The 13,924-nt window shown below is 46.3% G+C and overlaps 1 protein-coding gene across 1 annotated transcript; it reads left to right on the top strand.

Annotated features, from left to right (window-relative positions):
- The first annotated feature begins 3,338 nt into the window (after positions 1 to 3,338).
- Positions 3,339 to 13,768, top strand: NUDC (nudC nuclear distribution protein). The gene is made up of 8 exons (XM_006777485.2): positions 3,339 to 3,441; positions 9,897 to 10,100; positions 10,187 to 10,252; positions 11,283 to 11,399; positions 11,473 to 11,667; positions 12,779 to 12,862; positions 12,957 to 13,075; positions 13,498 to 13,768. Exons 1-8 carry the CDS (start codon positions 3,430 to 3,432, stop codon positions 13,547 to 13,549), a joined length of 849 nt encoding a protein of 282 aa, XP_006777548.1. The 5' UTR covers positions 3,339 to 3,429; the 3' UTR covers positions 13,550 to 13,768.
- The last annotated feature ends 156 nt before the right edge of the window (positions 13,769 to 13,924 follow it).

Below are 13,924 nucleotides of genomic sequence, written 5' to 3'. Positions count from 1 at the left end.
CCGCGGCCTCGGCCGGGCCTGCTTTATCGGCGCCCGCCCACTCCGGCGGCCCTAGCCAGGCTCCCTCAGCCTTTCTCCGTCTTGAGGGGCCGAGATTCACGCTGGGGCCTTCCGGGCTTCAGGGCTCCCCCCTCCCCACATTCTCCCCGCGCCTCAGCTTCCGGTCCGGTCTCCCCGCCTAATGTGTAGTCCCCTTCGCATCAGTCCCGGGCCCTGCTCAGTAGTTCCTATCTTAGCAACTCCGGCGGCCCTGGAAAACCCCCAGAGCCGGGCGATTCCCCTCCGCCAAGTCTCACACATTCTTAGGGCCACGTTTCTTCTCTGATGGCTGCCTGCAAAGAACACCCCAAGAACCATTCCAAAAAGTTGAGATTTGCAGCCACCGACTTGGAGCGAGCCGAGGAATGTGTGTGGGGTAGGGTTAGGGGGGCGGGGTGATGTTAACACGTGTTTTTTTTTTTTTAGTCCTTGAATGGGGAATTAAAGGCCTGGATTCACAATTGATTTCCACCACTCCTACTTGGGACCCTTACATGTCTCCAAGCCTCAGTTTCTTTGTGTTCGTAAAAAGAGTTTTGAATCCCTATTTTCTGGATCTTTGTAGGAGAGTGGTGTCTAGAAGTGAAATTTGTTGAATGATTGATGTGTGTCAGACACTCATTGGTTTGGGACCTGGGCCTGATGGAGCTTACTAGAGCTTTTCAAAAGTATAATTCATACCTAGTGACCACACAAAATTGCACACAGTTATTTTGTTTAGTGTATGAACAGTATGGACCAACTAGAATTGCTTCTGGAGTTGGATATTTTGGACCAGAAACATGGAAAGTTAGCGGTAGAAAAGCCCATTAAGATCCATCCAGAACTCTCGTTCTGTGAAGAGACCAAGAGCCCTAACCGGTTTGGCTCAGTGGATAGAGCACTGACCTGTGGATTCAAGGGTTGCGGGTTTGAAGCCCTGGGGTGAGGGGTAAACCAAAGTTAGTTAAGGGGAGGAAAATAAAGAATGGAATAGGGATAAATTTGATGGGGGTAAGAGGCCCTTATAAATAACTACTAAAAGCAATGGGAAAAGACAAAACAAGGACGTCTCCCCTTCTTCCCAAGAGACTGGAGATAGTAAATATCCCTTGATCTTTGACTATGCACCATGGTTTTTAATATGTTTCACATGTTTTATTCCAATTATTTCTTAAAACAGCCCTCTAAGTGGATGTTATGTCCATTTTAGAGGTGAAGGACTGAGGTTAGAAGGGTTAAATACCTACCAAAATTCAAATTGCAGTATATGGTGAAAGTGATGTTCAAATGCATGCTCTCTGTAAAAAAATCAATAAAATATATTAAAAATAAAAAAGAGAAGAGACCAAGAGAACTTGCTCAAGATTATCCAACAGATTCCTGACCTAAAGGGACCAGTAGGCCCGTGTGCTTTCTACAGTTCGTTGCTGATTCTCTGTCTCACTGGGACAAGTTTTCACTGAGCTTTCCATTCCCATCTTGCACCCAGGTGCCCATGGTGACCAAAGACTCATAAGCCCTCTGAGGTGGGAAGAGAGTTACCAATTTGCAAGTATGAAAAGGTTCTCTCCCTCCTCCCCCCTAAGTTGTTGACACAAAACTGAATTTGGGTCTGAACTCATTTTTGAATGAATTTAAAGTGTCTGGAAGCAGGAGTTGAAACCATTAAATTAAGTTGTAGCATCAGATTTGGAATCATTCATTTGGGCAAATAAAAGGGCTTATATGTGCTCACCCTAGGTCACCACTCGATTTTTCACTCAGCAAAAGTTTTACTAAGCATGTACTCAGCCAGATTTGGTGCCAGGCATTGGGGATGTAGACAGAATAAGCCCTGGTTTGTGGTGCCTATTTGTGAGTTACTGTAGCAGCAGGGCTCTTGCTCCAGGCCAGGCACTGTTAAGGCCCTCACCTCCAACATCTCATTTGATCCTTACAAGGTACCTACAAATAGGTCCTGCTGCTATTTCTGTTTCAGACTTAAGAAACTTCCCCAAGGTCACAGACCTAATATATGCGAATCTGCTACTCAAACCCATGCTCTTAGTCACTTGCTACACTGGTGCCCCAGCCAGAGTTTGTTGGTCTTAACCTTCTATGAAGTGGCTTCATTTGCTCCCCTCGTTCTGGCTTTGCCCTAATAACTCAGCGGTTGCCACTGTACTTGGGCTATTTACTCTTGGGAGAGGAAAGCTAGCCCCAGGCTTTTTTTTTTTTTAACTTGTTTATTAATTCATTGGAAAAAAATAATACCAATACTAGTAAACTCATTGATGCTAATGTTAAGAACATATTCTTTATGAAAAACAACTGTTTCTAAAACAAATTTAGCGAGAAGCATTATTTTACTTTTGGGGGCTAAATCTCTAATGTTTGGTTTAATCGAAAACAGATTTTGCTGGATTCTCATGTCTGCTTCTTCATTCAGTCTTGCAATATCACATGTCATGTAGCCTCTGGAAAACTCCACAGTATATACACTGATGAGGAAATGAGATGAAAAAGACAAATTAATGTCTCTCTGGGTTCTGAGATCTCTGGACCACATCTTGAGGATTACTGCTGTATAACAAGACCAGTTTCTTTCATTAAAAAAAAAATTATTGATATCAGGAAGAGAGAGGGAGAGAGAAACATCAATGATGGGAGAGAATCATTGATTGGCTGCCTTCTGCATGCCCCACACTGGGGATCAAGCCTGCAACCCGGACATGTGCCCTTAACTGGAATCAAACCCAAGCCCCTTCAGTCCACAGGTCGACACTCTATCCACTGAACCAAACTGGCTAGGGCAAGACCACTTTATTTCTTGCTTAAAACTCATACCCAGCTGCCCTGCAGGTGCTGGACCTGCAGCACCACAGACGCGGCTGCCGTGCTGCACCTGTGACGCCAGGGCACAGAGGAAGTGGATTATTGGGGTGACATTGGTTAATAAAATTATATAGGTTTCAAGTGTACAGTTCTATCATACATCATCTGTATATTGTATTGTGTGTTCACCACCCAAAGCCAAGTCTCCAGGCTTTTTAAGCCCTGTATGCAGGAGGAGTCCTCCCTATCCTTAGGCTGCCTCTAGGGCCATAGGAATGTGAAACAGGCGCACACATACACACGAGAAGTGAGAATCTGCCTTTCACGTGATATGGGTAAGGTTAAGTTGGGCTTTCTGGCAGAAGTGACTAAGGTTAGGCCTGTTTGGGAGGATTTCCCAGTTGAGAGGCTCAGGGATGAAATAGTCAAACTCTAAGTTCCCTCGTAGACTAAGGAAGTTGATTTCTGTGCAGTTGCCGTGCTCCCAGTTGGACATCTCCATAGCTCCAGTCTTCTTCTGTCTTTCAGCTTGTGAACACTTTCTTCAGCTTCTTACGACGCAAAACAGACTTTTTCGTTGGAGGAGAAGAGGGGATGGCAGAGAAGGTGAGTATTGGGTGCTGCTGTTCCCTTGGTAGTTCTGTTTATTCAGAAGAAAAGCTCACCTGGACTTCCTTCAACACAATAACAACTTGAGCAGAAGTAAAATGCCAAGAGCAAAGAGTCAGGGAAGGGAAGCCAGCTTCATTTATTGAAGCCCTTCTTCCTGCCAGATGCTTAATCTCCCCTATTTCTCATGATCCTTTAGCAGTTCCAAAGGGGTAGGTGTTACTATCCTCACTTGACAAATGAGGAAATTGGCTCTGGGGTGTTTGGCACTTTGGTAGCCAAAGTCTTGAGTGGAGTTGCGGGAGAGCCAAAGCAGTTGTAAAACTGCCTTCTGCCCCTGACACCATGCCTCCTGATTCCTTTTCCACTGTGTAGGTTTTATCTAATTACCTTGGTGGGAGATGAGAGTGGGCAAATGTTAGAAACTGAGCTTAGAAGACAGAAATATAGGAAAACTCAAAGCCAACCAATCCCAGTCTTCCTAGTGATTGTGACCCAAAGTTCAAGGATTTGGTAATTGTATTTTGTGGTAAGAGGTTCGAAGACCTTGAACTTCCTTCTGATTCCTTAGGTTATAATTATATTTATTTTTTACAAGCAAAAGTTTGTTTATAAAGTCACAGAGGTAAAGGAAGTGAGCTGTGGAAGATGTGAGCCAACCAGGCTACGTGGGCTCAGGAAATAGTTACAGAGGCAAAAGAAGGGCCTTTATAGTTTAGGGAAAAGAAAGGCAGCTCTGGCTGGTGTGGCTCAGTAGATTGGAGCATTGTCCCATGCACTGGAACGTCGCAGTTTCTTTCTTTTTCTTTTTCTTTTTAAAAAAAAAATATATTTTTACTGATTTCAGAAAGGAAGGAAGAGGGAGGGAGAGAGAGATAGAAACAACAATGATGAGAGAGAATCATGGATCGGCTGCCTCCTGCAAGTCCCCCACTGGGGATCGAGCCCACAACCTGGGCATGTGCACTTGACCAGAATCGCACCTGGGACCTTTCAGTTCGTAGGTCGACGCTCTATCTACTGAGCTAGACCGGCTAGGGCGCAGTTTCGACTCTTGATCAGGGCACATACCTAGTTGCAGGTTTGAACCCCAGTTGGGGCATGTGCAGGAGGCAACCAATTGATGTTTCTCTCTCCCTTTCCCTTCCTCTCTAGAAAGCCAATAGAAACATATTCTCAGGTGAGGATATATTTTTTTTCCCCCCAGTTGGATTTTTTTAAAAGAAAGGTAAGAGGAAATGCCTGGGGGGTGGAGGGGGAGAAAGGTGGGCATGCTCCAGAGAGAGTCCACACTGTAATTACATTTTTGAAGCTTGGTAAATCATGGTATCACCTTCAATGAACTATGATTTTTATAACCATACTTGTTTTCACTTAAACTTAAGAGACATAGTAACAAGAAGAAGACATTTTGCAAACCCTTTTGTGTAGCTTCAGGACTCTCAGGAGCTAGAACGCACTATAATGTATCTTGCAGACGTGGGGCTAGCAGTCCCAGGTTCTTGGCCTACTTATGTGGTTTGGTTGATTTCCCACCAATTTTCTTGTCAAATTTTCGTATCTGTAAAATGGGAAAAGGTGGACTCTGATCTATAGGACCTGCTCTATCTCAAAAATTCTTTTGTATTAGCACTAGCACCTCCCATTTTTTCTGTGGGCCAAACAACCTTATAATACCAGCAGTCGTTCATTTGTTCAATAAGTATGGGGCCTGATGCTTTGGGGATTTAGAATTCTTTAGACTTTAGGAGGCAATACAGTGTATATTCTACATTTCATACAATCCAGAGGTCAGGAGCAGTATCAAGCACATTAAAATTAATTCTTTTTTTTTTTAAAGTTTTTATTGATTTGAGAGAGAGAGGGAGAGAGTAACATTTATTAGCTGCCTCCTGCATGCCCCCTTCTGGGAATTGAGCCTGAAACCAGGGCATGTGCCCTGACCAGGAATTAAACCTGTGACCTCTTGGTGCACTCAACCAACTGAGCCACAACCAGCCAGGGCACATTTACATTTCTGCAGAGAAATGTCTATCAGTATTTATTCCAAGTGGGAGATAAGAGACTATAAATACCTTCATGCCACAAACTTACAAAAAGTACAGAAACACTTTTAGTTTTTGTAGCTTTGGAGGCTAGGAATTATGGAGAAGAGATTGTAGATTTGAGTAAAGCCATAATGATCAAATCAATATGGTATGGGCACAGAAAGAGAACTATACCAGTGAAGCAGAAAAGAGAACCTAGAAAAGTCTAGCATATATGAGGGCTTAATATGTGTCTAATAGGGCAATTCATTTCTGTAGGCAAAGGATGATTTAATGAGTCATACTGCTACAAGTGGCTATTTGTAAAAAAACAAAATTTTCCATCTCTTTAACTGTAATAATAAAGTGCAGATCAAGCAGAGTCTTGTAAAGAAATCTGGGAAACTATGTATAATCTTGTGTGGGGAAGGCTTGCAAGTAGAAACCTAGAAGCTATGAAAGAAAAGGTATTTGTCTCTTCAAAGATTGAAAACTTGTATGGCAAAAGAGATGTTGACATATAAAGTCAACTGATAAACAATAGATTTGGGAAAATGCAATGCAGAGGACAGATAAAATTTAATAGCTGATTTAGTATGCAGGAACTCTTATAAATTGCCAAGAAAAGGATAAACAAAAAATGGGCAATTACAAGAAGAGCAAATCTAAAGAGCATTTGAACAGATGTTCAAATTCACAGTAGTCAAGGAAATGTAAGTTAAAGAAACAGATGCTCTTTTCTTCCTATCGAAAATTTCCTGAAAAATTGCTTGTAAGGATGTGGGAAAAGGCTGCTCTTTGGACATTGCTGGTAAAAGTGAATTGTTGTAGCTCTTTAAAAACTTTAATGCAAGATGCTCAACTTTCCTAATTATCAGAGAAATGCAAATCAAAACCAGAAGACACCACCTCATACCCATTAGGATGGATGTCTTACGTCAAAAAACCCCACAAACTAACAAGGGTTTGTGAGGATGTGGCGAGATGGAGGCCTGTGCACTATAGGTGCGAGTGTAAAATGGTGTGGCTGTGGAAAACAGTGTGTCAGTTCCTCAAAAAATTAGACTAGAACTATATATATGATCCAGCAGTCTCACTTCTGGGAATATATCCAGAAGAATTGAAAGCAAGGCTTTGGAGAAAGTTCTGTTGATAGCAGAACTGTTCATAATAGCCACCAAGTGGAAGCAGCCCAACCATCCATTGATAGATGAATGGATAAACAAAAACATCATATATACGTATAATGGAATATTATCAGCCTTTTAAAAGAAGATGAGCATACAAAAGAAACATATTGTAAGATTCCATTTATATGAAGTTCTAGAATAGGAGTGTGTCATCTTCAGATGTGTTGGCCCCCCTCGCTGACCTCCCCCCATCACACACACACACTGTGACAGCCTGTCACTTGGCACCTCTGTAGGCTACACACCCCTAGGGTCTCTGCTTGGGGCTGGGACTGGTAAAGATGGTGGGAGGAGACCGGGAGGCAGCTTCATAGGCTGCTGTGATTGGTCTTGACTCTGCCCTGTGGTTCAGCTCTGCCCTCACCTAACCTCACAGCTAGGAATGAAGAGGACGGATGGGATGTAACATGGTTCACTGGGGTTGGGAGAGGGCAGGACCCTGTTCCCGCCTACCCTTGGCTACTGGTTAGCAAATGGCTTGAGTTCAAGGTCTCCCCGATTAGGGACTTGGGATCAAGGCCCTGTGGTGGAACAGCCTCTGCTGGTGTAATTGTCTCATGACTAACTATATTAAATGGCCTTCAGGTGGCTCATTTCTCTCTCTCGAATACCCCATTTTAGTAACCCAGTTGGTTTGGGGGGTCCAGTGCCCTTTTAACTTTGTAGAGTACAGAGCTAATATAGTATGGCATGGGGCTGGGAATTTGGGGGTGGTCAGAGGAATTGGCATCAAATGAATGAGGAGTCACAGAGCATTTGGCAGAGCCTTCGGTCAGGAGCTCATGGGTGACTTTGGTGACCTGGAGTACTTCAAGGTCCTTTCAGCTTTTGCAGACCCCTTCATCCTTCCATCTCAGGCCCAGAGATTCTTGAAAGATAGTTTATTGGCCACTGATCACGTGGTGGGTGGCCTGATCACGTGGTGGGTGGCCTGTGAGGCCTCCAGGTGTGTGGGTCAACATAGAGTTGAGTATGTTTCTGGGCCTGCCGAAGATGAAGAGGTGAAACTCAGGAAACATTTGAACTGGTCCTGGAGGATGAGTAGGAGTTTGCCAGGTGACCTGGGAGTAGGAACAAGGACATTCTAGGCAAAGAACAGCTGTGCAAGACTACTTTTATTTTATTATTTTAAATTTTTTTTTTTAAATATACTTTATTGATTTTTTACAGAGAGGAAGGGAGAGGGATAGAGAGTTAGAAACATTGATGAGAGAGAAACATCCATCAGCTGCCTCCTGCACGCCCCCTCCTGAGGATGTGCCTGCAACCAAGGTACATGCCCTTGACCGGAATCGAACCTGGGACCCTTGAGTCTGCAGGCCAACGCTCTATCCACTGAGCCAAACCGGCCAGGGCTATTATTTTAAATTTTTATTGATTGATTTTTAGAGAGGGAGGAAGGGGGAGAGAGAGAATTTGTTGTTCCACTTATTTATGTATTTGTTGGCTGACTCTTATATGTGTGCTGACCAGAGATCAAACCCACAATCTTGGCATATCGGGACGAAGCTGAGCTACGTGGCCAGAGCCAAAAAAGCAGTTTTAGACTAAAATAGAAGCACAGAGAAAGATGCTCCCCAGGGTCACACAGGTAAAAGAAGTAGACCAGGAACTCAAATCCAGATGTGACTCTCCAGTGTATATGAGAATTAGCCAGGAAGGCTGGTTAAAAATATAGGCTGCTGGGCCAACCTCCAAAATTTCTGATTCATTAAGTCTGGAGTGGGGCCTAAGATTTATTTATTTTTAAATTATTATTTTTTGGGGGGAGGGGGGCTAAGATTTAGTTTTTCTAACAAATTCTGGATGATACTGATGCTGCAGGTTGAGGAAACCATACTTTGAGGGCTACTAGTATAACTGAGGTGGAGCCATCGCTCCTATTGTATTTTTATTGCAGAGAAAGTACTTCTCCCAGGCCCTCAAAGCTGACATTGGGTAGCCTCATCCAGGCAAGGTCTGTGCCAGGCTCTAGAAAATGTCGGTCATATTTGACCTCATGATAGGTGAGGAAACAGGCTTAGAAAATGTCAAAGTTGTTCACTTGTCCAATGCCACACTGACAGGCAGTGACAGGTGGCAGTAGTATTGGGGTAGCTCTTGGGCAGCAGGGAGGCCAGCTAGCAGGCTATGGGTTGGAAACATCCTAGGAAAGAATAGTGGGAAGAGGGATTTGAAATGGATAGCTTGCAGGCTGAGGAGAGGAAGAGGCTCCTTTTCCCTCAAGAAAGCTCTCTCGCCCTAGCTGGTTTGGCGCAGTGGATAGAGCACCGGCCTTCGGACTAAAAGGTCCCAGGTTCAATTGCAGACAAGGGCACATGCCAGGTTGCTGGCTCCATCCCCAGTAGGGGGCATGCAAGAGGCAGTCAATTAATGATTCTCATCATTGGTGTTTCCCTCTCCCTTTCTCTCTGAAGTCAATAAAAATATAAAAAGAAAGAAAGCTCTCTCTGACTTCTGCTAATGTGGCAGTCCTGGGCACCGTGCTGAGTGCTGCACAGCTGGGGCTGTGTCCTGGAGACAGTATGCAGAAGGAAGAGAGATCAGTCCGAGCAAGTGGGTCAGTGGGCCTGAGCTCAGGAAAGGCTTCTTAGAGGGGTTGAGTCTGGAGTTCTAATAGCTTCACTGTCTAGTGAAGTACTTCCAGAGCAGATCATTTCGTCTGCACAACAACCCTGTCAGTGGGAGTCACCCTCACTGATGAAGGTTTTGGAGCTCTTAGAGGTTAAATAATTTGCTAAAAATACAATAGCTAGTGTGTGTCAAAGCCAGGATTAGAACCCAGGTTGTCCAACTTTAGTGTCCATACTTAGTTGTTAGAATTTTTTTTTAAATACATTTTTATTGATGAGAGAGAGAGAGAGAGAGAAACATCAATCGGTTGCCTTCCATATGCACCCCTACTGGTGATTGAACCCACAACCTGGGTATGTGCCCTGATCAGGAATCGAACCTTCGATCTTTTGGTGCATAGGACAATGCTTAGCCAATTGAGCCACACCAGCCAGGCCAAGTCTGTTTTGTTTTCTTAAAGTAGCCACTGTCTATTGAGCCAGGTATTTGCAGATATTGTTGTTATAACTCTGTCAGATACGTATTTTCCCATTTTCTAGATGAGGAAACTGGGGTTCTAAGTGCAGTGCCGTGCTTAGGCACCCAACAGATAGAGATGGGACTGTGCTTTTGGGTTACTGTCCCTATCTTGATAGCTCATTGCTTTCACTTCTGTCCCTAGCTCATCACACAGACCTTCAACCACCACAACCAGCTGGCACAGAAGGCCCGGCGGGAAAAGAGAAGTCGGCAGGAGACTGAGCGGCAGGAGAAGGCGGAGCGGGCAGCTAGGCTGGCCAAGGAGGCCAAGTCAGAGAGCTCTGGGCCTCAGATCAAGGAGCTGACTGATGAGGAGGCAGAGAGGCTGCAGCTGGAGATTGACCAGGTAAGAGTGGGCTTCCCTCCCCTGCCCTCAGCCATTGGCACTGGAAGAGGGGACCCTCTTGCCAACTGCTCTGCCCTTTGCCATAGAAAAAGGATGCAGAGAATCATGAGGCCCAGCTCAAGAATGGCAGCCTTGGCTCACCAGAGAAGCAGGTGAGATGGACTGGGAATGCTTGGGACTAGCCAGGGGCTGGGAACTTCCAGGGATGCTATAGCCTTACCTTGTCTCCAGGATGCCTCCCCTCCCCTCCTTCCCTCAGCTTTGTGATCCTCCCCATACTCCAAGATCTCACTCACAGATACTGGACCAAAGGGTTTGTGTTTAAAATACCCAAAACACACTGGCTTTAAGCCTTTGCAAGAAAGCCCCAAAGCAAGAGAGGGCAGTCAGTGCCTGTGCAGGTGCCATTCGGGTGGCCTGGGGTATGGGGGTCCAGCCTGGGCCTTTGTGGGGGGTCACTCTGACACATCTGCGGAACAAGCCCCTCAGACCTTTTCCCACTTACTCAGATCCAGATTCGCAAACGATTTTGGGGACATTCATTTGGCTTTTCAGAGGTTCTGAGGTGAAAAAGGATGTTGATCATTAGGCATCCTGGTTTTATTTTATTTTTTAAATTTGTTTTAAATGTTTTTATTGATTTCAGAGAGGAAGGGAGAGAGAGAGAGAGAAACATCAATGATGAAACATCAACGGCTGCCTCCTGCACGCCATGCCCCCACTGGGGATGGAGCCTGCAACCCGGGCGTGTGCCCTCACCAGGCATGGAACTGTGACCTCCTGGTTCATAGGTCGACGCTCGACCACAGAGCCACAGCAACTGGGCGTGCCTGGTTTTATTTTAGGACAATCCTGCTCATGGTCACTTGTGACCTTTTGTTTTTCTGTGCTTGGCTTTCTTTCCAAGTCCTTTGGCTTGACACCCCCAGCTGGGTCCTATGGGTTTATCTCTGACTGTCATGGTCCCCCAGCTGTGTCCTTTATCACATGCTTATAACAGTCTGAGCTCCTCTCAGAGATCAGAAGCACGTTTCACCTATGGCTCCCAGTGGGCCATGGAGTAGGCAGGGACAGGTCTGTTTCATTTTGTGGTTGTATATCCAGTGCCAGTCCTGGGCCTGGCCCAGAGGGTTTCAGTCTGTGTCTGTCAAGTAAGTAGCTGAGCACTTCGACTGTGGGCAGGAGACTGAGGAAGATGAGGAGGAGGACGAGAAGGACAAAGGGAAACTGAAGCCCAACCTTGGCAATGGGGCAGACCTGTCCAATTATCGCTGGACCCAGACCCTGTCGGAGCTGGATGTGAGTGACGGGGTCAGGGCAGAGGTGAGGGAGCCAGCCGGGGGCCCCTCCTGACTGTCTCTGTCCCATGCAGCTGGCAGTGCCCTTCCGTGTGAACTTCCGGCTGAAGGGGAAGGATGTAGTGGTGGACATCCAGCGGAAGCACCTCCGGGTGGGGCTCAAGGGGCAGCCTGCGATCATTGATGGGGAGCTCTACAACGAGGTCAAGGTGGAGGAGAGTTCCTGGCTCATTGAGGACGGCAAGGTGGTGACGGTGCATCTAGAGAAGGTGCGAAGAGACCCAGGCTCCTGGCCTGCGTCTTAATGAAGAAAGAGGGAAGGGTTCCTGCTCATTCAGTCCCCCCCCCCCTTTTTTTAAATCGATTTATTTTGTTAATCCTCACTTGAGAATATTTTTCCTATTGATTTTTTTAGGGAGAGTAGAAGAGAGAGGGAAAGACAGAGAGAAACATCGATGTGAGAGAAACATCGATTGGTTGCCTCTTGCACCATCCTGGGCCGGGGAGGAGCCTGCAACCAAGTACTTGTCCTTGACCCGAACTGAACCCGGGACCCTTTGGTCCGCAGACCGATGCTCTATCCACTGAGCCAAATTGGCTAGGGCTGTCCCATTTTAAAAAATATATTTTTTTGTTGATTTCAGAGAGGAAGGGAGAGGGAGAGAGAGAAACATGAATGATGAGAGAGAATCATTGTTTGGCTGCCTCCTGCATGCTCCATACTGGGGAATGAGCCCACAACCTCGGCATGTGCTCTAACTGGGAATCGAACCACGACCTCCTGGTTCATAGGTCGATACTCAGTTTAGCAAACACTTGAACACCTACTATGTGCCAGGCTCTGTTCTATATACTGGAGAGACAACAATGAACAAAATGTAGAAAACAACCCTCAGGACCACTTGTGTTCTCCCCTTCCCTCAAAAAGCGATATGGGACACAAACACCAGTAAATGAAGATGGTCTCTGTAAAGTGCCAAACATCGGAGGAGAGCTCCCCATGGCACATGAGTCCTGTCCCAGGCTACCTGATGGACCATGGCTGCCTCTCAGTCACCCTTGCTCTTCCTTTCAACTGGAATGTCCTTCCCTGAATTTTTAGTCTGGTAAACTGACTGTCCCAGCTAGCTGTCACTCTGTAACTTCTCCCTTCACCCTGGATGGTATCTTCCTCTGTGCTTTATTTTGCTTCTGATTTGTGACTGTAATCGGGTCAGTTTTCTCAGCCATGCCAGCCGCTGTGGAGGAGAGAAGTCTTGCTCCTCTATACCTCAGGTCCCAGCATAGCCCCGTTTTGGGCCTAAGTGTAGGATGTGGGTGGGAGAGGGTTGGTGGGGGTTCCTAGGCTATAGAATGAGCGACCGGTGGGTCTCCTCACAGATCAACAAGATGGAGTGGTGGAGCCGATTGGTGTCCAGTGATCCTGAGATCAATACCAAGAAGATCAACCCCGAGAACTCCAAGGTGAGCCCTGGTTGGTTGGGGGAGCTTCAACTGGGAGATGAGGGGCCCAGGTGGCCCAAGAGCTTCACCTGTCCCTGCTGCTGCCTGCCCCCAGCTGTCAGACCTGGACAGTGAGACGCGCAGCATGGTGGAAAAGATGATGTATGACCAGAGACAGAAGTCCATGGGGCTGCCCACCTCAGATGAGCAGAAGAAACAGGAAATTCTGAAAAAGTGAGCACTTTAAAGATGGGGGTTTGGGGGACTTGGATCTGGGAGACAACTGCAAGTGGGTCACTGAGTAGGACACAGGAGCTGCCCTGCCCCTTCCAGAATGAGCTGCCAAGTTTATGGCTTTATAGCCTTAGCTTGCCAACCCTAATCATTTGCTGAGGTAATTTTGAGGCCAAGGCCACCTGAAGATAGGAAAGAAGGAAGGTAATAGGTGGTCATTGCCATCTACAGGTGAAAAGTACCAATATTGGCACCTCAGCTTCCAGCCTCGAGCTCAGATGAGCCTCAGAGACCCTGCCTGGCCTGGCTCCAGGTTGCTCAGGGTTCTAAAGAGATTAGACCTCACATGGGAGGCTAGGAGTAAGGGACTAACTTTAGGGGAGAGGGACAGTGTTTCACTATCTTCCTATTTCCCTTCCCAGGTTCATGGATCAGCATCCAGAGATGGATTTTTCTAAGGCCAAATTCAACTAGCCTGTTTGTCTCCCTGAACTCTTGGAGCTGAGCCTTCAGCCATCCACCTACCTTTTCCACCCTTCCCTGGAAGTTAAGAGCCTCAGAGCTGGGACAGGCATGGGACTGGTCCAGGCACAGATGTTCCAAGGCACCATGGGAGAAGGGCTGGGGCTTTTGGGGGTCTTGTCTTCACTAATTGACACACTGTTACACATTAAAACTGTTTACCCAATTTCACCTGTGTTCTCTCTTCCCTCTAGTCCAAGCATGTCAAACTCACGGCCTGGGGACCACATGCCTCATTTATTTGGCCCGTGTTAGCCTTTGAGTTTGACATGCTTGCTGTAGTCTTTACCGGGGTGGGGGTTGGGGGTGGGGGTCAGGCCTCCTATG

Source organism: Myotis davidii, unplaced genomic scaffold, assembly GCF_000327345.1.
Source record: "Myotis davidii unplaced genomic scaffold, ASM32734v1 scaffold149, whole genome shotgun sequence".
NCBI classification, from domain to species: domain Eukaryota; kingdom Metazoa; phylum Chordata; class Mammalia; order Chiroptera; family Vespertilionidae; genus Myotis; species Myotis davidii.
The sequence above is the reverse complement of the archived record's forward strand: the minus strand, read 5'-3'. Positions and strand labels throughout refer to the sequence as shown.

Excerpts from the sequence above, each read along its gene's own strand:
- NUDC (XM_006777485.2), top strand. Across the intron at positions 10,101-10,186 it reads TGCAGCTGGAGATTGACCAG|AAAAAGGATGCAGAGAATCA; the intron begins GTAAGAGTGGGC and ends CCTTTGCCATAG. Across the intron at positions 13,076-13,497 it reads AAACAGGAAATTCTGAAAAA|GTTCATGGATCAGCATCCAG; the intron begins GTGAGCACTTTA and ends TTCCCTTCCCAG.